This window comes from Urocampus carinirostris, chromosome 13 (assembly GCF_059441175.1).
Source record: "Urocampus carinirostris isolate Australia breed hairy pipefish chromosome 13, RoL_Ucar_1.0, whole genome shotgun sequence".
NCBI classification, from domain to species: Eukaryota; Metazoa; Chordata; class Actinopteri; order Syngnathiformes; family Syngnathidae; genus Urocampus; species Urocampus carinirostris.
In genome coordinates, this window is record NC_142361.1 from 252,945 (window position 1) to 278,812 (window position 25,868).

Below are 25,868 nucleotides of genomic sequence, written 5' to 3' on the forward strand. Positions count from 1 at the left end.
AACATATCAAGGTGTTAAAATGGCCAAGTCAAAGTCCAGACCTCAATACAATTGACAATCTGTGGAAAGAACTGAAAACTGCTGTTCACAAACGCTGTCCATCCAACCTCAGTGAGATTGAGCTGTTTTGCAAAGAGGAATGGGCAAAAATATCAGTTTCTCGATGTGTAAAACTGATAGACACATACCACAAGCGACTTGCAGCTATAATCACAGCAAAAGGTGGCGCTACAAAGTATTAACTCAATGGGGCTGAATAGTTTTGCACACCCACTTTTTCGTTTTTTATTTGTTAAAAAAAATTAAACTATCCAATACAGTGTGTTTCAGTTCATGATTGTGTCCCACTTATTGTTGATGCTTCTCAAGAAACTAGTTTTATATCTTTATGTTTGATGTCTGAAATGTGGCAAAAGGTCACAAAGTTCAGGGGGGGCAAATAGTTTCACAAGCCACTGTCTATATATTCCCCAGCGACACGATAAGCAAAGTTCCAATTACCCTTAGCTGAAATGAGCTATGCATTTGCTGATTACTACAATCGTAGTCTGTTTTTCAACAGGATGCGCCATTGTTCTGAGTCTTTGTTGTCGGTGACAACTCTAGGGTACATGAGATCAATAGGACAATTTTGAGACAAAGTTTGTCGAGTCCGCTTGCGCATAAAATATTTTGCAACACATCTGCATGATTGTGGGTAAGAGCACTACACATTCTGTGCCTAATTGGAAAAAAAATAATCCCTTTAAGGATGCTGTGAGTCAGATTACTCCAAACAATAAATACTGACACTGAGAAGCAAATCTAACAGAAGGGATCGTGTTTAATTCACCATCGTCATTTATTGTTTAACTTGTGTTTTCGGATGTTGGATTTTTAGGAGGGTCGCGGGGTTGCTGGAGCCGGGCTGTGGGCAGGGGACACCCTGAACTGGTTGCCAGCCAGTCGCAGGTCACACAGGGACAGACAATTCGCTCGCTCATTTACACCCAGGGACAATTTTGACCGCCAATTAACCTGACATGCATGTCTTTGGAATGTGGGAGGAAACCCGAGTGCTCGGAGGAAACCCACGCAAGCACGGGGAGAACATGCAAACTCCGCACAGGAAGGTTGAACTGTGCCGCACACGCGCTAACCATCGCGCCGCCGTGCTGCCCCCTATATATATATATATATATATATATATATATATATATATATATATATATATATATATATACATATATGTCTTCCAATTTCTGATTAATGACGTGTTACGGGATGTGCTGAACCGTTTTGTTTTTGTATACCTGGATGACATTCTAATCTTTTCCAAGTCCCGAGTGGAACATCAGAAACACGTCCAGCTCGTCCTCCGTCGCCTCCTGGAGAACTCCCTGTTTGTCATAGCCAAGAAATGTGAGTTCCACTCCAAGGTTGTTTCGTTCTTGGGCTACATAATTACCGAAGGGAAGCTACAAATGGATCCGGCCAAAGTATTGTCGTCACCTCTTGGCCTGTTCCGGGAATCATAAAAAGCTCCAGCAATTTCTTGGGTTCGCCAATTTCTACAGAAGGTTCATCCGTAATTACAGTTCGGTGGCAGCTCCCCTCACGGCTCTTACCAGCCCCAAGGACACTTTCCGGTGGTCTCCCGCAGCTGATGAGGCCTTCAATAAACTTAAAACTTACTTTTCCACGGCCCCTATTCTTCAGGTACCAGACCCTGCACGGTAACTCGTGGTTGAAGTGGACGCGACGGATGTGGGTGTTGGGGCTGTCCTGACCCAGGGATCTTCAAAGGACCAGAAGATGCACCCGTACGCTTTCTTCTTCCGGCGGTTATCCCCGGCTGAGCGCAACTACGATGTGGGGGATCGTGAGTTGCTGGCCATTAAGCTAGCGCTAGAAGAATGGCGGCACTGGCTGGAGGGGGTAACGGTGCCGTTTATTGTTTGGATGGACCACAAGAATTTAGAATACATCCGTTCGGCCAAGCGACTAAACCCACGACAGTCGCGTTGGTCTCTGTTTTTTGCCCGCTTTAATTTCACCCTGTCCTACAGACCGGTTCCCGCAATGTAAAACCCGTCGCCCTCTCTAGACAGTTCCAGAAATCAGAGGACCAACCCCAGGGTCCGCCAACCATTCTCCCAGCATTGCGCATGGTTGCAACCGCCACATGGGACGTGAAGAGGCGAGTGATAGAAGCGTTACGAGACCAAGCTCCAGCTCCTGTCCCGAGGGCCGATTATTTGTTCCAGAGCCCCTACGTTCAGAGGTCCTACAGTGGGGGCACGATTCCCACCTGTCTTGTCAACTAGGGGCAGCGCGAACCCAAGGTTTTGTGTCTCGGCGTTTTTGGTGGCCTTCCATGGCTGGAGACATAAAAGACTACGTCCTGGCTTGTCTAGTCTGCGCCCAGAACAAGTCCTCTCACCAGCGTCCGGCCGGTCTACTGTAGTAGACTGTAGTAGACCGGCCGGGTGTATCCCCTACCGGTCCCTCATTGACCATGATCACATATTGCTATGGACTTTGTAACTGGGTTGCCTGAATCAGAAGGTATGACTACTTTCCTGACCATAGTTGATCGGTTCAGTAAAATGGCACATTTTGTCGCTCTACCCAAACTCCCCTCCGCTAAAGAAACCGCCCAGGCCGTTCAGCAGAAGGTGTCTGGCATTCCAAATGATATTGTCTCTGGTCCTCAATTTTCGTCAGGATTTTGGAGAGAATTCTGCCGTCTACTGGGGGCGTCAGTCAGTCTCTCATCAGGGTTCTATCCGCAGTCCAACGGACAGTCTGAACGAGTGAACCAGGACTTGGAGACAGCGCTGCGCTGCATGGTGTCTCGGGAACCACTCTCGTGGGCCAAGCACTTGCTTTGGGTAGAGTACGCCCACAACTCCCTGGTCAGCTCCTCTACGGGAATCTCTCCTTTCCAGTGCGTGTATGGTTACCAACCTCCCCTGTTCCCCAGCCAAGCGGGGGAGGCTTCCTGCCCGTCTGCGACAGCAAACGCCCGGCGCTGCCGACGTATCTGGGCACAAGCCAGGACAGCACTCCTTCGGGCAGGCAAGTCCCATTCGACTGGGGCTAACCGACGCCGTAGGCCCGCTCCGGACTATCAGGTTTGGCTCTCTTCCACTGACCTACCGCTGAGGGTGGAATCCAAGAAGCTCGCGCCTTGATTCCTTGGTCCATTCACAGTGGAGAAAATCATCAACCCCTCAGCGGTCCGTCTCCGCCTGCCGAGATCGATGAGGGTTCATCCGACCTTTCACGTCTCCCAGATTAAGCCCGTCCGCCAGAGCCCATTGGCACCCAAGACTCCTCCTCCTCCGGCCCCACGCACTGCTGCCCCTTCGGATGCTGATGAGGGGGCCTCTGTCCATTCGAAGGAATTCTAGGTACTGTACTGTTTTGACTTGCAATTTTCGTTTTGTTTTTTTTTTTGCCTTGTGTCTCGTCACTGATCGTTGGATTGTTTATTCCTTTTTTTTGGGGGGGTTGTTGGAGACATGCCTGTGGACTCTATGAATGCCAAGGACATCGGTTGTCTTGCCTTGGATTCTTTCGGGTGACGTATTGGAATACTTTTTGCACTTGTTTGGATTACTTTTGACTTCTGGCTTTTTCCCATGGAGTACCTGCATTTTTTTCTGTTTTTCTGCTCTGTGACTTTCTGGAATACCTGTTGCCCTTCCCTTGGATTATTTATTTTTTTGTTTCTGAGGACTTCTGGAGCCGTCCCTTGAGGGGAGGGTTCTGTCATGATTACTAACCCTGGTCACCTGGAGCAATCATGTGGGCGTCTTTTGATTGGCTGGCACTTCGCTCTTAAGCACGCTTACACCCAGACCTCCTCGTGTACTGTTGTAACTCTGTGTGACTCTCCTGATTTCCCATTCGACAAAGTATTCTGCTTACCTGTTTCTGCCTGCCTCCGATCCGACCTGTTTTCCGTCCCACGCTTCGATCTCCTCTCCAGCCCTGGTAAACTCGACCTGCCTGACTTCCGCACTCCGATTGGCCACTTGATCCGAAGCCATCTCTCCGGCTCCGCTGCTGACGTCTGACGACCATCACGTCTCCCGCAAGACCTGAACGCTTACTTAAATAAAGCACTGAAACGAATGGGGTTTCCTGGTATGTTCTGGTCTCATGATAAGCTCCTGACCTCCCTCCATCAGAAGGGTTTATTTTATTGGTTGAAAGGCACTTATCCCTCGGTCTTGAGAGTATTGGGACAAATTACACTTCCAAGTGCAAGCGCAAAACCCAGTGCCTATGGCATATAGCGAGGGAAAGTGACAAGAATGTCACGCAGCATAAGATTATACTTGAAGTTCTCTCAAATGTGCCTTATGACATTAATATATTTAAAGTCAGCCTCCTACATATGTATTGAAAATCCAGTTTTGTAGCAAAATAATAAATATTTGACTAAAGACACAAATTCAAATTCTCAGAGGTTTCTCAACAGACTCTATTATTCCTAAAAGGGTAGAACAATAAGAACGTATAAAAACAGGAATGAAATACTGTTCCAAAATAATGCCTCCTCTGTATTAGCACATCAACTTTGAACAAAATAATAGCGGTCTTTTAAATTCTTACTGTAAATATAATATGAAACAATGTTTTAAATGAAACTTATTCCGTAGAATATTCAGCTTTATCCAGCTCTTTTCAGTGAAATAATGTAAATCAAACAGTGGCCCCAAAACAATACTAATTTAACAAACAAAAACCCCCACTTAAGTCTTTATTGTGTTTAACAGTGTCAAATCCAAGAATAGAATAGAATAGAATAGAATAGAATAGAATATACCTTTATTGTCATAGTTCAGGTCCTACAAGGAAGTCGGTCAGTTTAGCAGAAGGATTCTCACCACGCACAGCTATTTTCTGTTTTTCTGTGTCCGTGTGAGCTGTCAGGTCTCCGGCACCTGTTAGACACCGAGACATAAGTGTCAGCTTCGCACACGTCACACTCTGCCTCCCATTTGTTTTTCGACCGCATACCTGTCAACCTCCACGGCTCCATGCCCTCACGTATTTTTCCTTACAAAATACAAAATAATCTTACACCATTTTTTTTTCCAAACGTGTTTATTTATGTAGTAAAACATGTTATATTGTACATGTGTTTTGTTATATCATTCTGTACATATTCTTAATAAATGATGAAATTACAAGTCTTGCTTAATTACTAGTGTTTTCTATAGTATGCCACTGTTGCCTTCTTTGCTGACAAGAGCATATTGTTTGATGGTTGAAGGTCACAACAATTGCCAGGGTAATTCATCTTCACCTGCAAGTAGACAACAAGTGTGTCTTCTGACATGCTGTTTCTGTATTCTGTGTTGATATTCCTCACACGTGAGAATACCCTCTCACTATCTGCATTGCTGTGTGGGAGGCACAGCAGGACAGAAAATACCTTCTACGTTTCTGGAAATCTCTGTACACCCAGAGCGGTCTTCTGCTTTAGAACTCATGTCCAGTAGCTGTCAGTTTGTATTCCTTCCATTGTATTTGACTTTGGCATGAGCTGCAGATCATCCCATTCCTATTTCAATTGGTCAAAATCAACATTATAACTGAAGTTTTCTGCTAATCTAATTGCATGAGTATAATCCAACAAATCAGTCTTTTTTGGATCCAGCACTATTAAATCCTGTAGCACTCTGTCTTTAAATGGAAATTTTGCCAGCATTTTACTCACTGTTGCGTCATAAAAAGCTCTAACACAACTGAAGAATTTCTATTCTGTTGCAGGATTGATGTCATGTTCTTCACTGTCAGTTAGGAGGGACTTGACAGGCATTCCCACTGCAAGTCTGTCATCGGAATGTTGTAGATCTGTTTCTGAAATCTACATCTGTCAATTTTGAGCAGTCTTTAATGTGCTGCATTCGAACAAACTTGACCAAGAAAACACGGAGCGGTCTATTAATTTCTGTCATCAGGTCTCGTATCACACATTACTCTGCTTGAAAAATCCCATTAAATTTGTTTATTTGAGGAAGGACAAAGGACAGGAAGTGTAGCACCAACTCTGTCATTGGATCTTGCAGCCTCTCATGGTTTTCACTTTCCCTGGTTTCTCAACATCCTCGTGGCTGGCAAAATAGCTTTTCAAGGCAGGCAGTTGGTTGATACTTCTGACAACTACTTTTTCAAGGGAGAGCCATCTTGTTGGGCAATGCTTGAGGATTTTTTAAATATCAACTTCTGTAAACTGCTGAAATTCTTTAATATCTTCAATTCGTTTGGAGCTCTGATGGAAAAAATAAAAAATGTCCACTAATAAGTAATCCACCTTAAATGGTTGCTGCTTCACACCATTTTTAACACATAGGCTTTCTAGATGGCAAACACAGGCAATACTGAATATATTTGGAATATTTTCCTTTAATCTTGTCAAGAGAGAATTTTTTTGAGCCCACCATGGTGTTGCAATTACCACTAGCGAATCCAACAATGTTGCTCCATGGAATATCATTGCTCGTCATGTAAACTTCCACAGCTTCAAAAACTCCAGCGGCAGTTCTTGACTTGAGGGCTGGAAGATCAAGAAGCCTGGTTAAGACAGCTTTCCCATCAACAAAACGAACAAGAATAACAAGGCTTGTGGTGCAGTTCCGATCATGGTGTAAAAGAGTTGAAATTTGATTGTTTTGAATGTTTTTTTTGAATTCTCACAAAATCTGTGTTTTTGTTGTATTACTGTTAATATTCCGGTACCTCATTCAGTTGTTAATCATGGGCGTCTGCGACTGTCTTTTTCGTTTGGCACTTTATGGGCTTCAGCGCTTGCCATAGCTTAAGTGAATTTGTAAGCGCTGAAGGTAAGATGTGCCCAAAATCCGTTGGATAAAAAATGGATATTTTGCTAGACATATGAGCTGCTTTCGCAAATTATTTTTGTATATAAAGATATATAAGTTGTGCTAAATGATGTATATTTAAAAAGGCACTAAATAAGAAGTAAAGCAATACGGCTTGAAACGATGATGCAACGTGTTTTGATGCAAACACGCCACGAGGTGCGGCCTGTTGAGTGATGACCCGTTTTTTTGTATCTTTAATATTTTAGATAATTGCAGTAGTAACAGATGCCCCTCTGGAAAGCATTGCCACTTCCCGCCCATTGCAACTTGTTTGTATTGATTTCTGGTCCGCTGAAGATTCACACAACAAATCTGTTGACGTATTAGTGATAACAGACCATTTCACCAGATTGGCACAAGCTTTTCCATGTAGAGACCAGTCAGCCAGGCAAGTAGCTAAAGTATTATGGGAAAAGTATTTTTGTGTTTATGGCTTTCCGGAGAGGATCCACAGTGATCAAGGCCCAAGCTTTGAGAGCAATTTGGTCGCAGAACTTTTACAATTATCTGGGGTGCGTAAGTCACATACTACCCTGTACCATCCAAAGGGAAATGGAAGTGTTGAGCGTTTTAATAGTACTTTGGGCAATATGATCAGAGCTCTGCCCCCTGAATCAAAGCAGGACTGGCCAAGACGTTTACAAACACTCACATTCATGTACAATTGCACTGCTCATGAAACTACTGGATATGCACCATTTTACTTGATGTTTGGGAGAGTTCCTCGCCACCCAGTCGACACTCTGTTTGGGAACATTTTGTCTGACCCTGATATTACCACCTACGGCAGATGTGTTGCAAAACTGTCTGAAGACCTGAGGGAGGCTTTGTCAATTGCTTAGGAACATGCAAAAAAGGAACAGGGCAGACAGACTCGACTCTATAACAGGGTAGCAAAAGGGCCGTCAATTGGAGTTGGAAATAGAGTCCTTGTGGCGAACAAAAATGAGAGGGGCAAGCAAAAATTGGCTGATAGGTGGGAGTCTACCATCTACACTGTTATTGATATGAACCCTCAAACACACACATTCAAAATTTAAGACACCATCACAGAATGAGAAGGTTGTTCACCGTAACCTGCTGATGTTGGTTAACTTTCTCCCAGTTCAAGACCAGCCCTCTCTCCAGTCTGATTTGTCTTTGTCCTCTGCACAATCATCTGCCTCTGTTTGTTCTTCAATGACCAGTCCCACTGTCTCCGAAGAATCTCATGCTCGAGTGCCTGCTCAGCTAAACCGGTCTGGATGTGCGGCAGAGTCTTGTAAGCATCTCAGGCCCTGACAACTACACAGATCTCACACCTGCGTCTGGGGAGAGAACCAGAGAGTGGGTGCATGGGCTGAACTCTGAAGGTTCTGATCACTCTGGTCATTCCTTGATAGATAGATAGATAGATAGATAGATACTATCTATCACTCATACTCACGACACTGCTGTTAGGGATGACATTTCGACCCTTAGTGAGCATGACCATGTTCAATCTGTAGTGGCTGCTGTCTCTGGAGGTAACGTTAGCCACACTGATCAACCAGAGTCTGCACCACACCGCACTACACGCTTGGGTCGTGTTATACGACCAGTCAACAGGCTTCTTCACACTATGGCTAGACAAGATGTCACCAGACACCTACAGTGTAATGTTTAGACTATGCGTAACACAGTAGTTCGAGCTCTTGGGGCATGATATTTTTTCCCTTTAAAATTCTTCTGAAATAACTTGGTTTTGGAGAGAATGTTTTGTGCTCATTTATGTCTTATATATGTCTTGGGTGAATGTGGAATGTGTAAGGCATTCTATCGCCGGTGGCTGGTTCAGAGAATTTTCTCTGTCCACTGCATCCTTAAAGGATACTTCTCAGGTCGGTCCTAATATGTGTGACCCAATGACTACTGTTATATATTGATTTTGATTTTATAACCAAGTGTGAGATTTTGTCCAGAATTCGGTGGGGGTGGGTGTAACAGAGTTGAAATTTGATTGTTTTGAATGTTTTTTTTTTAATTCTCACAAAATCTGTGTTTTTGTTGTATTACTGTTAATATTCCGGTACCTCATTCAGTTGTTAAGTCATGGGCGTCTGCGACTGTCTTTTTCGTTTGGCACTTTATGGGCTTCAGCGCTTGCCATAGCTTAAGTGAATTTGTAAGTGCTGAAGGTAAGATGTGCCCAATATCAGTTGGATAAAAAAATGCATATTTTGCCAGACATATGAGCTCATCTCATCTCATCTCATTAGCCGTACCGCTTATCCTCATTAGGGTCGCGGGGGGGCTGGAGCCCATTCCAGCCATCTCCGGGCAGTGGGCAGGGGACACCCTGAACTGGTTGCCAGCCAATCCTTCTGCACCGTTCCCAGAGATACTGCAATACCGGGTCGATGCGTGGAGTGGACGGAGCAAGCCCCTGTTCCATCTCCCAGTGTCAAAAATCAATTTAATATATGGTCCCCCACATGGGGGACGTATCAGATATCAAACTGATAAGAACAGATACTACACTTGATCTTAGCCAAAAGGCCGAGAAGACATATGAGCTGCTTTTGCAAATTATTTTTGTATATAAAGATATATAAGTTGTGCTAAATGATGTATATTTAAAAAAGCACTAAATAAGAAGTAAAGCAATACAGCTTGAAACGATGATGCAACGTGTTTTGATGCAAACACGCCACGAGGTGCGGCCTGTTGAGTGATGACCCGTTTTTTTGTATCTTTAATATTTTAGATAATTGCAGTCGTGAACAGATGCCCCTGATTTTTGTATTGTTTTGTTTACTGAATGCAGGTACGTGGGAAAGTTATGTTCATTGTTATTATGGAAGTTTCATTATTAATGTGCTCGCATGTTGTCTGCTTGCCGTAGCTTAAGTGAATTTGTAAGCGCTGAATATAATTGCAGTCGTGAACAGATGCCCCTGATTTTTGTATTGTTTTGTTTACTGAATGCAGGCAAAAAACACAGAAACTGTGAAACCTTGTGTCGTGCATGAAAGAGGGTCGCTACAATTACTTTCATCAATTAAAATTGGGGATGCTATTGTCATACCCATTCTTAAAGGGGGGAGCACAACAAGTGCAGCCAACTATAGACCAGTTAGCTTGACTAGCTGCGTCTGTAAAGTGTTTGAGAAAATTATCTCAGATGCCATATGGAAATTTATACAGGAGCACAATCTTTTTACGTTTGAGCAACATGGGTTTAGGTCCGGACATTCTACCATGCCTAACTTGATAGCTCATTTGAATAAGATTACCAGTATGTTTTTTGTTCACAATATGGCTGGTCATGTTGTTTACTTAGACTTTTGCAAGGCTTTTGATAAAGTGTCTCATGACAAGCTTTTACAAAAACTGAAATGCTATGCTATTAGTGGAAAACTGCTTGAATGGATAACTGCATATTTGTCAAATTGTAAACAATGCGTAAAAATTGATGATGTTCTTTCAGCGTGGTCGGAAGTTTTTAGCGGGGTACCGCAGGGCTCAGTACTAGGACCATTATTATTTCTGTTTTTTGTGAACGAGCTACCTGAGGCCATTCAAAGTAGTGACATCTCAATTTTTGCCAATGATGCTAAACTGTCGGCTTTCTTAACAAAAACCCAGGTTGCAGGAACAATCGATTCTCTCCAAAATGACATTAAATCAGTGTTTCTTTGGTCCAAACAGTGGCAACTGCAACTGTCATCTCATAAATGCTTAGCACAGTCGTTTTTTCATGGTTCTGTTCCGCTGTATAACATTAATGATCATGATTTGCATGTTGTTACTGAACATAAGGATCTGGGTGTCACTCTTACTTCAAACCTAAAGTTTATCACGCATATCGCCAAAATTATCAACAAAGCCGATAACATAGCATCAAACATTTACAGACACTTTTACAACAAGAACCCAGCATTCTTAGTTTGAATGTTTTGCTTTTATGTTAGACCCGGGTTAGAATATAATAGCGTTGTGTGGAACTCTTACTTACTCAACGACATTAACCTACTGGAAGGAGTTCAACGTTGGTATACGAAGCGGATACCTGGGATGCACAACTTGTCATATCCGGAAAGACTACAAAGACTCAACTTGGACTTTTTGGAGCTCTGCAGAATTCGATTTGATTTAATTTTTGTGTTCAAAGTACTGCATGGAATGATCAATGTGCCTTTTGATCAATTTTTTGAGTTCTGTCGTGTTGATGATTTACGTGGTCACAGATATAAGTTACGGGTGCCTAGACCTACCAGCAACTTGCATGGAAACTTTATTTCTTTCAGGATACCAAAATTTTGGAATTTTTTGCCTGACCGGGTTATTAGTGCAAATACGGTGCAAACCTTTAAGCAAAGGTTGGCAGAAATAGATTTGTCAAATTTTCTTAGGGGAGAGGGCGTAAGGTGACCATATTTGGCCATGCTCACTCTCAGCATTAGTTTTTTTTGTGTGTCATGTTTTGATTAATGTATCCAACAATACCTTCAATAAACATTTCATTATAGAATTATCAGGGTGAAAGGCAGCTAATCTTCTATATATTACCGTTCTCTTGTCTTTTTTGCTTTCTTTTCTGGGAGGAACTTATTCAATTGGGTGGGCGTCTAAATTTTGACTTTTCGGGCACTTTTTATACCACCTTTGACATCCTGGACGAGCTACAAAGGGATCCGGGATCTCCGTGGTCGGCAACCCCACTTATGAAGCGGCGTAGAGACCGAAAACAGAAGCGGGGTGGTCGTACTGGGAAGTGTGTGAAGCTAAAGGAGCTACATCGGCGAAACGGCAGAGAAGGACACAAAGATGTGCCTAATTCCACTATTATTTCTTCATTAATCTTGCCTGTCAACCGACGCCTGACACTCAACACGCCCGAACGGTGACATCTTGTGACGATCTCTACAAAGACTTCAGCTAAGTTAAACGATTCAGCAAAGCTAAAATTTGGTCTTTTAAATATTAGATTGCTTGCTCCTAAAGCTTTACTTGTTGATAATATTATTTGTGATTACAAACTTAACTTGATTGGTCTATGTGAAACTTGGTTGAGAGGCTTCTCCTCAAGACTAAGTCATGTAGCACGCTCTTTGAAGAAGGGTGGCGGTGTCGCGCTAATTTCTGAAAAAATACTCAAACTTACTCCTCGTACCTCTATTAAATATAAGGCGTTTGAGGCTCTTGTTATGCGGTCCTCCCTATTGTCAATTTATGTCGTAACTATTTATTGCGCACCAGGACCATACTCAGTTTTCTTAGATGGATTCTCTGAACTGTTGTCTGACCTAGTAACCCATGCAGACAAAATAATAATTATGGGGGACTTTAACATTCATATGAACTCCCCACTCAGTTCACTTACTGTTGCGTTTTAGTCTCTAATTGATACATTTGGCTTTAATCAACTGGTTAATTTGCCAACTCATAAAGATGGAAACACGCTAGACTTGGTTCTGACCCGAGGAGTTTCAACCTCAAACATGACGGTGTTACCGTGTACTACCGTTATTTCTGATCATTATTTAGTTACGTTTGAGGTGCTAGCTAAATGTAGTAATAAAAAAGCTGAAGGATTTAGCGGATGCAATATAAGCACTGGCACAGTTTCTGAGCTCTCCGATCTTCTTTCAGGAGCAGTCCTTTCCTTTATACAAAGGCTCACTCATGAATGAGTTAAATGCTACCCTAGCTAGTGTCCTGGATTCAGTAGCGCCCATACGGCTCAAATCACGACCTAAAAGATGCACGCCTTGGTTTACTGATGAAACTAGATCCCTTAATCAAGAATGCAGAAAATCTGAAAGAAAATGGCACGCTACCAAGTTTGAAGTTTTCCGTCAAACCTGGTGTGACAGCTTGTTAAAGTATAAAGCAGTCCTTGCCTCTGCAAAATCAGCCTACCTTTCGAAGGTGATTGCGTCACAAAAGAATAACCCCAAAATCCCTTTCGACACTGTAGCATCGCTTACACAACAGATTATCCCAGATAGTTCTACCCATTCAGCCCATGACTTTATGGTCTTCTTTAATAAAAAGATTCAATGCATACAGGAAGAAATTTCTAAAGACAGTGTTAATACATCACATATTAAAGGGCTGAAATCTATAGATGCATGACATGGTGGCTGTCCAGGGAATTTGTCCCAATTTAGCTATATTCAGATTCAGATTCAGATCTACTTTATTGTCATTCTAGTACACGTGTATACAGAACGAAATGTCGATACATCTGACCCGCACAGTTTCCTTGAATGTACAGATATAAATAAAATGTTGTATTGAGTTGGAGTATTGAGTACTAATAATATACTAAATAATTATGGCTATGTATAGTATTTTACAGTAGCGCAAATAGTGCAAGAGGAGCAGCTAACCAGATGTGCAAAATGGGCAGTCAGGTAAACAAGTCAGGTAAACAGTAACAATAATACTGTAACAATAACACTGTAAGTACAATAGTGCAGAGAAACAGATGTGCAAGGAGTGGCTAGCTATAAAGAACTGCCAGTAGTGCAAAAAGTCAAACAAAACCAACAGATGTACAGATTAGCAGCAGTTTAGATTTACTATGTGTTTGATTGACCATTTAACAGTCTAATGGCCAGGGGGACAAGACTATTGTGGAACCTGGTGGTCCTGCACCGCACACCGCAGTACCTCTTCCCTGAGGCTAGCAGAGTGAACAGTCCATGATGGGGGTGAGAGGGGTCCCTGATAATGTTCTTAGCTTGGGATAGGCAGCGCTTCTGGCCAATGTCCTGAATGGAGGGGAGAGAAGTCCCGATGATTTTCTCTGCTGTCCTCGATGTGTGTCGATATGTCACTCGATAATCTTGATCAGGTGGTGAATACGGCCAAACCGACGACTTGCCTGTAATATCAGTTTCCATTGCTACGCAGATGACACTCAACCAGTGTTCCCTCTAAGCTGTGCGCGTGCGCAATTGCGCACTGCTCGCACATTCTCAGCGCACAAGAAAATCTAGCCAGCGCACAAAAATGAGGGCTCAAAATTACTAATTATGAAGCGACTTAAGTCAAAGTTACAGTGCATGAAGGTAAAAATACACTGGTTCCCCTGACGTTGTGTCCTAAATGCGAAGTCGAATTTGAAGTCGAGTCGAAGTAGAACGAAGTTTAGTAGAGTTTGTCGAGAACCGGCTTCTTCGGCTCGGCTCACTAAAAGGAACCTTTCGGGTCCTAAACGGCTCTTCAGGTTGTTTTTGCTTCTTTAATCCCAACATGACCAAATATTATGTAAAATTGTACACAAAATGTATAGAACAAAAAAGAAAGAAATACCAAAATGAAAAAGTAGTGAAAAGCTGAGAAAAAAAGAAACAAAGGGAAGAGGAAACATTTAGAAAAAAGCCAGAAAAAAAGAAAAGAAAAAAATGTAGGAAAAAGTAAATAGAGAACAAAAAGAAAAAAGTAACAGCTCTGAAAAAATAAACACAATGAGATTTTTTTAAAGGAATTTTTAAAAAGTAGAAAAAAGGAAAAAGAAGAAAAAGTTTGTGTTGCATTCAAATAATTTCCAATTATATCAAGTGAATCTTGTTGCCAACATTGTACTTCCACTAAAAAATGTGATTAAGTACAGTTCTGTATCTTGTAACCGACTAAATAAGCCCCCAAAAATGTTAGTATTATGCGACAAAATATATCAGGAAAAAAAATAAATGGATATCTTGTGAAATAATTGTAAAAACAAACGACATTTGTAGGCCGTACAACCTTTGCAAGAGTACATGAGTCAATTCATTCAAAAGAGAAAAATAATTTTGCATTGCCGGAAACTCAGCAAAAAATACAAACCTTTGCAGCCTTGTGACTGGGAAACATGTTTTTCATAAGCCTTGTGAAGTGATTGGCAACTGTTGGAGGTATGTTGTGCTCTGCGATGAAATGGCAAAACATCACTTCTGCAGCTGTTGAGGAGTCTTGGGTTCTTTTTTTAGGAGCAAAATGAACATCCATTGATTGATATGTTTTCCAGATTTTTGGCGTCTCTCTTTGCATCAAAATGCATATTTAAATCATAGAAACCGGAGGCAGCTACTTTCACGTCTTTTTTGCAAGCAACCCAATATGAATATTCCACACCTTTCTTCGAAGCTTGTATCAATCCTTCGTATCGTCCTGACATTCACTCCCACTCTTTGTGATGCTTGCCTCTTCCATTTAACTTACGGCGTTTTAATTCAGGTTCGGCCATTGCGACTTGATGATTGTATCCAAAGAAAATTCAATACTATGTTGTAATGTAGGCCTACTGCTCTGTTTTCTCTTTGTTCACGTGTGATCGCAATGATGCAATGGGAAATCCCCAGGCGGCAGACGCATGCGCACTGTAGCATCAAACCGCTTGCTTCGTTTGCAACAAAAAAAACCCGATATCGAGATACAGTGGGACCTCGGTTATCGCGGTTAATGGGGACCAAAACCACCCACGATAAGTGAAAATCCGCAAAGTAGATGCGCACCTTAAAAAGAATAATAATAATAATAATAAAAAAAAATTGTATTATTATTTTTGAGACCAGGTTAATGGGGACCAAAACCACCCGCGAAAAGTGAAAATCTGCAAAGTAGCGACGCCCCTTCAAAAATGCTTAAAAAAATATAAGTATATATATATATATATTTTTTTTTTTTTAATTATTTTATTCTATTATTATTATTAGTTTTTAGACCTGTAAAGAACCCGCGAACGTGGAACCACGAAGTAGCGACGCCCCTTCAAAAATGCTTAAAATTAACAATTTTTTTTTTTTTTTTTTTTTTTTTTCATTATTATTTTTTAGATGCGAAGCTCTGAACCTGCGAACATGGAACCATGAAGTAGCGACGCCCCTTCAAAAATGCTTAAATTTATTTTTTTTCAAATTATTTTATTATTATTATTTTTTAGGCCCGCGAAGCTCTGAATCCGCGAACGTCGGAGCGCGAAGTAGCGAGGTCCCACTGTAGAGACTACCGCGGCGAACTCGTTTGACTTGATTGATTGCCGTTTCGTGATAGTTGGTACCCATAATTGACAAATTTGCGTTTTTCCGTACCGATTTTCTTGTACGTCATACACGTCTTAAAATGCATAATAAACGTACTTTGTACGGGAAAAACGTACAGGTTGAAAGGCATGCAACCGGGACGGTATGTGGGAAATTTATTTTGCAGCTCATATGTAAAGATGCACTTCCGCTTTGGCATTCTCGTTTTCATATAATGAAATTGTGAATATGTTTGATTGCTAATAGGATTTTCGAGAAGGGTTGTTCAAATCCTCACTATGTGTTTGCTGGTAATAACATCATATTGGAACATAATATTATGAATGTGCTTGATTGCTGTTGTGATTGTCATGATTGTTTTATTTTAATATTAGTGTCAATAAATTTGTTCAAACCTTAAAAAAATTCTCGTTTTCTCTGTTACTAAGCACAGCAGGCCCAACCACTAGACAGGCTTCCAGGGAATGGGTCATGGGCAACCCAGGGCCTTCATATTCTGTGCAAAGTCAGTCAATTTTAACACACGCAAATTGGTCTTGTGAAAAATAATTAAAACCAGACATTTTCATGAATTTGTAAATCCCCGCTGACACCCCGGACGGGTTGTAAAGAGTGGACATGTCCGGTCAAAAGAAGATGAAAGAGCAAAGTGGTGAAATATGTGACTTCCGAAGGGTCAGTAAAAGCACCATTTGAATGACGGCACATGCTTGGCACTCCTAAAATAATAAGAGTAAAGAAAGAAAATTGTTTGGGCCCAAATTAATGATGTCTGATTGGGAAGAGGACGTAAACGAGCCTACACATGGACCAGCTGTGACCAAATGGACGCTCAGTGGACATATTTCGTTTGGTGTGCGGAACAAGAACACATTTTTGAGAGAGAACGAGGACGGTAATGACGGAGGTGATGGAAGACGTGGGCCCCAAAGTCAAGGAAATTTCAGCCGCTCTCTCACACTAAGGAAAGAACGAAGTTCTGATAGAAAACTAAATCTTCAGTCCCATAAGTCCAATTCACCTGTCACCATCATCGTGGAAAAGTGCTTTCTTGGGAGGCTAATAGGTATGTTTTTTTGCTGTCCTATTTTTTAAAGCAGGGGTCTCAAACAGCCCACAAGATAATAGTTTAACGGGACATCGTGCTTAGTGGTTAAAAACATTTTATTATAAATTCAATATTGATTGAAAAATTGGCAAGATTATATGAACTATTACATATACAAACATGTTTTAAAACGTACATTTTAAAACATGTTTGTATATCGAGAAATTTGTACTTATCCCATTGTTTCTCTCCTGTCAAAAGGCCTGGCTAGAAAATGAGAATAAAAATGTGTTTTGGTCACTTTGAGTCTCCATAGTTAGTATTCTTCCTTTTGCCTTTTAGGACTCGTTTTTGGTTGCATGTGACATTAGTTGTCAAATAATAAACACCGTCCCTTTCATTTCCCTTTTTGTGTTTTATCTTAACATATATCAATCTCAACTTGCGCGCTGAACCGATTTTTTTGAGCAAATTTTCACAATAGTACCTTAAGCTGGAGTTTGTGTCAAGGCACCTCCAAAAAATCCCAACAAAATCCATAAACCTTTTGCTATTGTGTACAAGCAGATCTGGAGCTGCGTGCAGCCATGGGCTCTTTGGCGCTCTCTAATAGCTCCCTGGCGCTTTTTCAACAAACCAAAGGCAAAACAACATCGCCCAAGTAGAATGCCCGGCAGCACCAAGCCCAGCAGCATTACGCTTGTATTTATAGACATTTTAAAGTTTTTTTTTTTAATTTTAACATCTTATACTATGTGTAGCAAACTTTAAATTTGAGAACCGTGGAATGTTTTTATCACAGCTTCAGCCAGACCCTAGCCCCCACAACCCCAAGTCATTTGAGTTTGAGAGTCTTGTCTTAAAGGGACAGTGTGTAATATTGGTGCCTACGAGTGTTAACAAACTTCCTGTAAAAAACACTGATTTGAATACTAAGCAAAAATACCCCAACTAAAGCACCCCTGAATTCAAGCCATGCACCCCCCAAAATTATTGCATTTTAAAACAATATTTCTTAATAAAGTACAGGATATGCTTAAGTATGAAAAGCGCTAGATTTAAAAGACCGAAAACAAAAACGTGATCAACCAGTGTTGGAAATACGCCTGCCTTGAAATGGTTTAGTCCGTTTGATTCCTAGCACCACATTGTACTATTTCTACAGTGTTTCTGCAGAACTGTTTTTGTCGTATTTTTATAGTAGCATTTTTGTCATATCTGTAGTATTGCTTTATTTGAACTTCTTAAGTGTTCTTTGAGCATTGCTGCAATATTACTGTAATTCTTTTTTGTAGAATTCTTTTTGTATTTTTGCTGTGGCATTTTTGTGGTATTTCAATTGTAAAATCTTTGTATTATATCTGTAGTATTTTGTAGTATTACTTTAGGTGCATTTTTGTGTTTTTTTTGTAGTATTTCTGCAGTTAGATTTTTGTAATTTCTGTTGTATTTTTCCGCCCTGGTTTATTCCTGGACGCTGGCTATTTCAGCTGAAAATGAAAATCTCCATTCTGATCCCTGTATTTTGTAGTATATCTACAGTAGTTATTATGCCGTATTTCCATAGTATAGTTTTGTAGTATTTCTGGCAATATTTATGTAGCGGTACTTTTGTTAGTGTAGTGGTATTTCGTTGTATTTTTGTAGAAGTATTTTGAAGTCTTTCCGTAATATTTGTAATAGTTTTTTTCTTTTTAATCTTACTCAAGTTGTATTTTTGTAGTAATTCTGTAGAAATATTTCTGTAATAGTATTTTTGTATTATAGTATTTCTATAATGTGTTTTTATCATCAGGATAAAGACAAAATAATATGTTGGGTCCCTTTTTTAACCATTACATTTGTTATTTAGTTTTGTACTATTTTTGTTGCAGACACACAAAAGGACAATGGGGACAAAGTCCCATTTTTCTCAGAGAAAAACAAATAGAACGAAAAAATAGGCAGAAGAAAAAATAAATGGGGCAAAAAAAGAAATGGGAAGAAAGAAAAAGTAGGGGGAAATAAAACAAAGAGGAAATTGGAGAAAAACGGGAAAGGAATTAAAGAGAAAAAGGACAAAAACAAAAAAAAATGCAATTTCTCTCATTTTTTTCATTCAAATTTTTTTCTTTTTCTTTTTAATGCGTTTTACTTTTTGTTACGTTTGTTTTTTGGGGTTGTTTTTCTCTTTTCTCTATTTCTCTTTTCCCTTGTATTTTATTATTTCTCTTCTTTTCATAAGTAAAAACATGCGTTTTGATCACTTTGCGTCAGTATTTTGTCTCTTCCATTGTGCTTTTAGCACTCGTTTTCTATGGTACGACAGAAAATACTGACATCTAGTGTGAAAATAATACGCACTGTCTGTTTAACTTTCATATCAAGGCGGGGGCCTCAAACTATCATCCTAGGCAATTGGCCCATGGGCTGCAGATTTTAGACCCTTGAGTTAGTCCCAGGTATCAAATTTATGGCCAACCACTGACATTACTTTTATTTTCCGCTCAGGTTTTTGATTTAATAAGATTCAAATTGGACAAAACTAACCAAACTACTTTATCTCTTTGTAAGGTCGTGGAGGTGCTAAAAAACGCGAATTGGAGAAAAATATTAGCGTGAAAATCAAGGTAAGTGCAAAGACTTATCTGTGGTTTTAAATCAGACTGTTGACAATGTTCATGATGTCACCACTCACTGAAATAGGCCATGCCACATATCATTGGTAAGCTTGAACTCTTGTTATTCAAGATTCCATTTTGAAATTGACTGATCACAAAAACATAACGATCAGTTTAAAACAAGATACACAAAACTATAAAGCCAGCGTAGCTCACTTATTACCTCTCTTGGCAGTCATCAATGAGATAATTCCCCACCAAAAAATGTGGACTGCTACATCCAGGACCATCCAGTGAATCCAAGCATGTAAAATATTTACTCCAAAATTCGCGATAATGCTGACAAATAAAATAAAAATCAGCCTAAAAGCTTTCCTGCATTGTCTTACGATCCTAGTTGTAATCCGTTTGTTTTGCTCCATAACTCCCCTTTAAAAATAAAAAGACTTGTTAGCATATGACCTTTTGATTGACACCATTTCGGCCAATTGCACCCTTGTTGTTATGGTCATTGCCTGCATTAGCCTATAAGGGCCTGTATCTATAAACGAAACTTTGCCTCCTTTAGCTTTGAATAATTATAGCCAGTAGTAACCGAATAAAATGATGACTGACAATTAAATTCCGAAAAGATCAATACGCAGGTATACACTGTGTAATTTTCAAGCACCATTATTAAGCGCAGGTGTGCACAATCATTGATTGACTCCAGAAAAATAGTCAAACATTTGCAACTCACAATGTCTAAATTAGGCCAAAAATAAATACACAGTTGCAAAACTTTTAGTGCTGTACTGGTCATTTCATAATGGCCACACTGGGAAACACCTAGACTTACCATAAGAAAATGTGCGAAATTCAGTGTTTTGTTTTTCAGATTTTAATCAAATCACTACATAACCAACATTGCATCGCATTCAACTGTTTTCCAATAAAATTTTGTTATTGCCGTGAGAAGCAGTGGTCCTTTTTCAAAAACGAATCGATAGCTCTCTTGGTGATTAACATAACTGCACTTACATTCAATCACACCACAGGAAAGATAATTCAAAAGACAAAAAGTCAGCCAGAGAGAAACCCGACCTGAAACCGAACTTAATGATTGACATTTTAGGCCAACCTAAATTTCTGGTCGGGTTCGCGCTTCGGGCCTAGGATATTACCTCTACACTTGGCACAGAGTAAATTTAAATACATTTACCAAGGACAATGCTCTACATTTAAGGGAAAGTAAAGATACAATAAAGAGACAACTCCAAGATGCTGGCCTACAAGGCAGAGTGGCAATGAAAAAGCTATATCTGAGACCTACAAAATTAACATATATTGGACACGGGGATATTTGGAAAAAGTGTTATGTTCGGGTTATTTTAAATTTGAGGTGTCTGGATCACACAAAGGAATATTTGTGAGCTGCAGAACAACTGAAAAGGTGCTGGATGAGTTCTGTCCAGGCAAGGTGGAGGTGATGTTATGGGCTGGGGTTGCTTTGTGCTTGTAGAGTGGATTTGTCCAAGGTGAAAGGCACTTTGAATAAGGAAGGCTTGGCCATACCCTGTGAACAGCATATGATTAGATGCAATTTAATCCTACAACATGACAAATACTCAAAGCACAACAAATTATGCAAAAACTATTTAGAGAAGAAATGGTTAGCTGGTATTCGGTCTGTAATTGCCAGATCCATCACCAGAGCTCAACCCCATTGGGATGTTGTAGGTGCACATGGACCATATGGTACGCAAAAAATGGCCATCAATTCAATCCATTTTGTGGGAGGTGCTTCTGAAAGCATAGGGTGAAATTTCTCTAGATTATCTCAGCAAATTGGTGGCTAGAATGGTCTGCAATGCTTTAACTACTGCAAATAGAGCATTCTTTGACAAGAGCAAAGTTTTCAAGGGTAAAAATTATTTTTTTAAATAAAATTAATTATTTCTAATGTCTTAACCATACTTGCTATTTATTTTGCAATTTGATATGATTTGATAACAAAGCGAGACTTTTAATGGCGATAGCAAAATTGTCTGGGTGACCCCAAACCTTTGAACGGTAGTGTATCTTTGAATATGTGTTTATCAAAGATCAACGACAGGGTGAATGATGCAGAGGTCCACATCTTTGGACCTTCTACTGCCCAGCAGAAGGCCAAAGAGATGATAGAGGAGCTGTTAGTCATTGAGAGCTCTCAATTCTATGGCGGTGACGGTGAGTTTACTAATCTTAATACTAACTCGTAACAAATCATTTTTTGAAAAAACTGTTCAAGAAGGTGTTAACAAAGGAGGAGGAAGAGGAAGACGAGGAGAAAAAGTGAATGAAGGAAGTTGCTCAGGGTGGTCCCACACAGAGTTACAGACCTCGGTTGTCCGAACTTCTGCATCCATAAATTGGAGTGACATTCGTGAAAACATCCACAAGTACGAAGAGATAAAGTGGAAAGGTGAGCATGCGACATGCAGAGCCCTCAGAAAATGAGAATATTATGTTGTAAAGTTATTTTTTGTGTGCACCGTGGCAATGAGTTGGCCTTGAAAAGCAAGCCCAACTATTATAATCCTCCGTTTTCTTCCATCCATCTTCTTCCACCAAAGTCCTCCAAGAATACCCTAATGATGTATTGAACATTTCGGTCTGGCCATAAACCGTGTGCTCTTTTGTTGGCGAAAGCTGTTACTATGGTGATGTCGTAGTGACTCGTTTACACAATTGATATGTGTAACCATGAGCAAAAGGTATGCTAACAAGTAGATGGTCATGATTACTTGCTAACAACTAGATGCTAATGAGTGTATGGTAAAAAGTAGTCGCTAAGGACTGGATGCTAATGACTAAATGAGTGTGAAATGATCTGCATTTATATAGCGCTTTTCAAGTCTAGACTTCCCAAAGCGCTTCACATTTCCCAAGAGCAGCCGTGCAGCCATGTAAGGCGCTACCCTGCTTATCGGGGGCATTAGGGGTTCAGTGTCTTACCCAAGGACACTTTTACATGTAACATAGAGGAGCCGGGATTCGAACTGCGATCTCCTGCTCCCAAGACGAGCGCTCTACCTCCTGAGCCACTGCTGCCCCTAAGTGTATGGCCACAACTTCGTTAAAGACTACATGCTAACTCAACTGGCAGATGCTGACGACTACATCCTAACGAGTAGATGGTAACGTCTAAATGCTAACAACTACATGCTAACGAGTAGATGCTAACTACTACATGCTAACTACTACATGCTAACTACTACATGCTAGCATGCTAATTCAAAATGGTAAAAGAAAAATACTAACATATGTTACAAAAGTAGTACTGCTAATAATTCAAATGTGTTGATGTTTTGGTGCCTTGTACTCTGTGTCCCTTTGTGTGTCCCTCTAAAAACTACACTTTCCATTGCTCTCATGGTCAAATAACTGGCTACATTTTTCTGAACTTGCCTTTTTTAAAATTATTTTATCAGATTATATGCAATAACGCAAATGAGAAATATTGGATATGGTTGTGTTAACTTTTTTTTCCGAGATATCTGAATCAAAACTATGTATCAGCATACAAAAATATGAATAAATACATTAGTCAGCCAGCAAAATGTTTTAACCTATTGCGGCCTGTGAATCAAAAGGTTTGCCCTCCCTTGATCTAGAACAGGAGACTCAAACTCAATTGAGTTGGGGGCCGCCGAAGCTTGAGTTTGGTCCAAATGGTGTTTTCGGCATGTACAGCGCTGGTAAAAGCAAGGGACAGTGTTTTATATTTGTTCACCAGATGCCGGTGTAATGTGTAGTGCAACCAAGAAATGAGTCCAAGGAAGACTACAAACTACGAAGAGTAAAAGTGAGCGAGCAGCATTTTTCTTGCAATTTTTACCCAGAAGTCAAGTCACATTTATTTATATAGCCCTTAATCACAAAAATGTCTCAAAGGAGTTAAAGAAGGGATTGAAAATCGGGAAGAAATAAGAAAAAGGGGCAAAAAGGGGTACAGGAATGAAATGAAAAGTAAGGGATGGCAAAAAAAGAAAAGCTAAGTAAAAGAAAATGGGGAAAAAAGAAAGGACAAAAAATACAATTTCTCTATTTCTTTTGCTTTTTTATATTTGTCTCTATTTTATTTTTTTTACCTTTTGTCTTTCTTTTTTGAAATTGTATTTATTATTTTTTTTCTGTTTTTTATTTATTTTTACTTCTTTCCCTGCTTTTCAAAAGTAATAAGGTGCGTTTTAATCTCGTTGAGTCTCCATATTTTGTCTTCTTCCGTTGTGCTTGTAGAACTCGTTTCCGGAGGCCTGACAGAATACAGTGACATCTAGTGGGAAAATAATACACACTGTCGCTTTAATTTTCATATTAAGGCAGGGGCCTCAAATTATATTCCTGAGGGTTGTGACTTTGAGACCCCTGATCAAGAATGCTTGACATTTTTGTTTTTTGTAGATAGCATTACAGAAAACAAATGACCTTATCTCAATATTCTAATATTCTGAGGCCGTCCTGCAGTTGCCATGGTACAATACATGTATCATTGTTGTCATGTAAAAAATCATCGATCCATCCATTATCCGCACCGTTCGCGCCTCGACCGAGACATACCTAATTGGTATAATGGCGGCGCCCTCTGGCTGCGGCTGCATCGACTCGCTACAACGGGTCAGATGTATCGACATTTCGTTCTGTGTACATTGTTACAAAGAATGACAATACAAAGGAAATTATTATTATTATTATTATTATCCTCAGTAAGATCACAGGGGTGCTGGAGCCAGCTATCTTTGGGCAGGGGGCAGTGAACACCCTAAACTGGTTGCCAGCAAGGCACAGTGCACAGAGACAGAAAAGCCACTCGCTCATTCACACCTAGGGACAATTTGGACTGGCCAATTAACCTGACATGCATGTATATGGAATGTGGGAGGAAACACACGCAAGCACAAGGAGAACATGCAAACTCCGCACAGGAAGGCTGGTAGCTGGATTTGATCCCATGAGCCCAGAACTGTGCCGCAGACGCGCTAACCACTCATTCCCCGTGCTTCCCTGAAAAAAAAAAAATCACATTTTTTAATTTGACTTGTTTGCATTTAGTAATTTCAGTATCTTGAATGTTCAAAGGCTCGGGTACTAAATTAGGGTCAGAAAAAAATCTTTACATAGTAAACATTCCATAAAAGTAGTTAATTAAAAATTGAAAAATAATTACAAAAATGGAGATTTTTTTTTTTTAATTGACAACTATGATATGCAAACTAACCTCCGTTCATTATCTTCCGCTTATCCGGGGTCGGGGCGCAGGGCAGCAGCCTTAACAGGGAAGCCCGGACATCCCTATCCGCCACCACTTCCTCCAGCTCATCCGACAGGATCCAGAGGCGTTCCCAGGCCAGCCTAGGGACATAGTCGTGTCCTGGGTCATCCCCGGGGCCTCCTGCCGGCAGACTAACTTGCATTAGAATTTCATAGTGGTCCATATTAGTTAAAAATATATTGTTTTATAGTTTTCTTGGAGATTGTAGAGGTGGCTTCAAGCTATTGTATTCATAATGGGTTTGAATTTTCTTTTAATGCAATTTACTTGTACAGCAAATAGAAAACTATTAAGTTTACAACTTGTTCAATTTTCATATTGATAATTTGAGGGCTTGTTTTGTTTCCTCCTCTGGGAATCTTGAAAGGCCAACCACCAATGAAAAAGGATTTCTACGTAGAGGCTGAAAGTGTGTCACTTCTCACCACAGAAGAAGTCAATAATTGGAGGTAAATTTTCCAACAATTATTCTACCTTATTTTCACAACCAAAGGGTGTTAAAAGTCTCCGTAGCTGGTTCAATTTCCGTATTTAACTCTACAGAGAGCGTACCAGCATGATAGGGAGCGGGTGTCCCCTTCTTTTATGAAATGTCTTCCCTCACACATACAGTGTGAAAATGCTCTGTACTTTACTGTTCCATTACATATACCCAAAATATAGATATGAAGACGTTTTAGTAACATTTGCCTGAGGGCGGACAGGGCTGCACGACTTACCGAAATGCAATTGACTTTGCGATGTGACGGAGTACAATTGTGTAATCGCATAACACTGCGTTTTTTTTTCAAGGGTTTTAAGACCTTAAAGAGGGGAACCACCACCCCAGTCTGCCAGTCCAGAGGCACTGTCCCCGATGTCCACGCGATTTTGCAGAGGCGTGTCAACGATGACACGCCCACAACATCCAGAGCCTTAATGTACTCTGGGCAGATCTCATGTCAAGTCAAGTCACATTTATTTATATAGCCCTTAATCACAAAAAAATGTCTCAAAGGACTGCACAGGATTACAATTGCACAATTACCTGATCTTAAACCAACATGA

At 40.4% G+C, this 25,868-nt stretch overlaps 1 protein-coding gene, 1 long non-coding RNA gene and 1 other non-coding gene across 5 annotated transcripts in view; 1 reads left to right on the forward strand and 2 right to left on the reverse strand.

Annotated features, from left to right (window-relative positions):
• Positions 1 to 9,221: 9,221 nt before the first annotated feature.
• Positions 9,222 to 9,413, reverse strand: LOC148353443 (U2 spliceosomal RNA). Its single transcript, XR_015852620.1, has one exon. It is a non-coding gene; the product is annotated as a U2 spliceosomal RNA (small nuclear RNA).
• A 7,129-nt stretch (positions 9,414 to 16,542) lies between these two features.
• ddx43 (DEAD (Asp-Glu-Ala-Asp) box polypeptide 43) overlaps positions 16,543 to 25,868 on the forward strand; it is a 74,799-nt gene continuing 65,473 nt past the window's right edge. The window contains exons 1-5 of one of the 2 annotated variants that reach the window (XM_088351485.1): positions 16,543 to 16,946; positions 19,482 to 19,537; positions 21,613 to 21,736; positions 21,798 to 21,971; positions 25,189 to 25,270. In XM_088351485.1, coding sequence (XP_088207611.1) covers positions 16,646 to 16,946; positions 19,482 to 19,537; positions 21,613 to 21,736; positions 21,798 to 21,971; positions 25,189 to 25,270 — 737 coding nt within the window. In that variant the 5' untranslated portion in view covers positions 16,543 to 16,645. The remainder of the gene's footprint in view (positions 16,947 to 19,481; positions 19,538 to 21,612; positions 21,737 to 21,797; positions 21,972 to 25,188; positions 25,271 to 25,868) is intronic. The other variant, XM_088351486.1, reaches the window with a different exon arrangement.
• Positions 20,448 to 25,868, reverse strand: part of LOC148353445 (uncharacterized) — a 69,678-nt gene continuing 64,257 nt past the window's right edge. For both annotated transcript variants that reach the window (XR_015852488.1, XR_015852489.1), the window contains exons 2-3: positions 24,768 to 24,941; positions 20,448 to 24,553 (exon numbers count right to left, since the gene is read on the reverse strand). This is a non-coding gene — a long non-coding RNA (uncharacterized LOC148353445). The remainder of the gene's footprint in view (positions 24,554 to 24,767; positions 24,942 to 25,868) is intronic.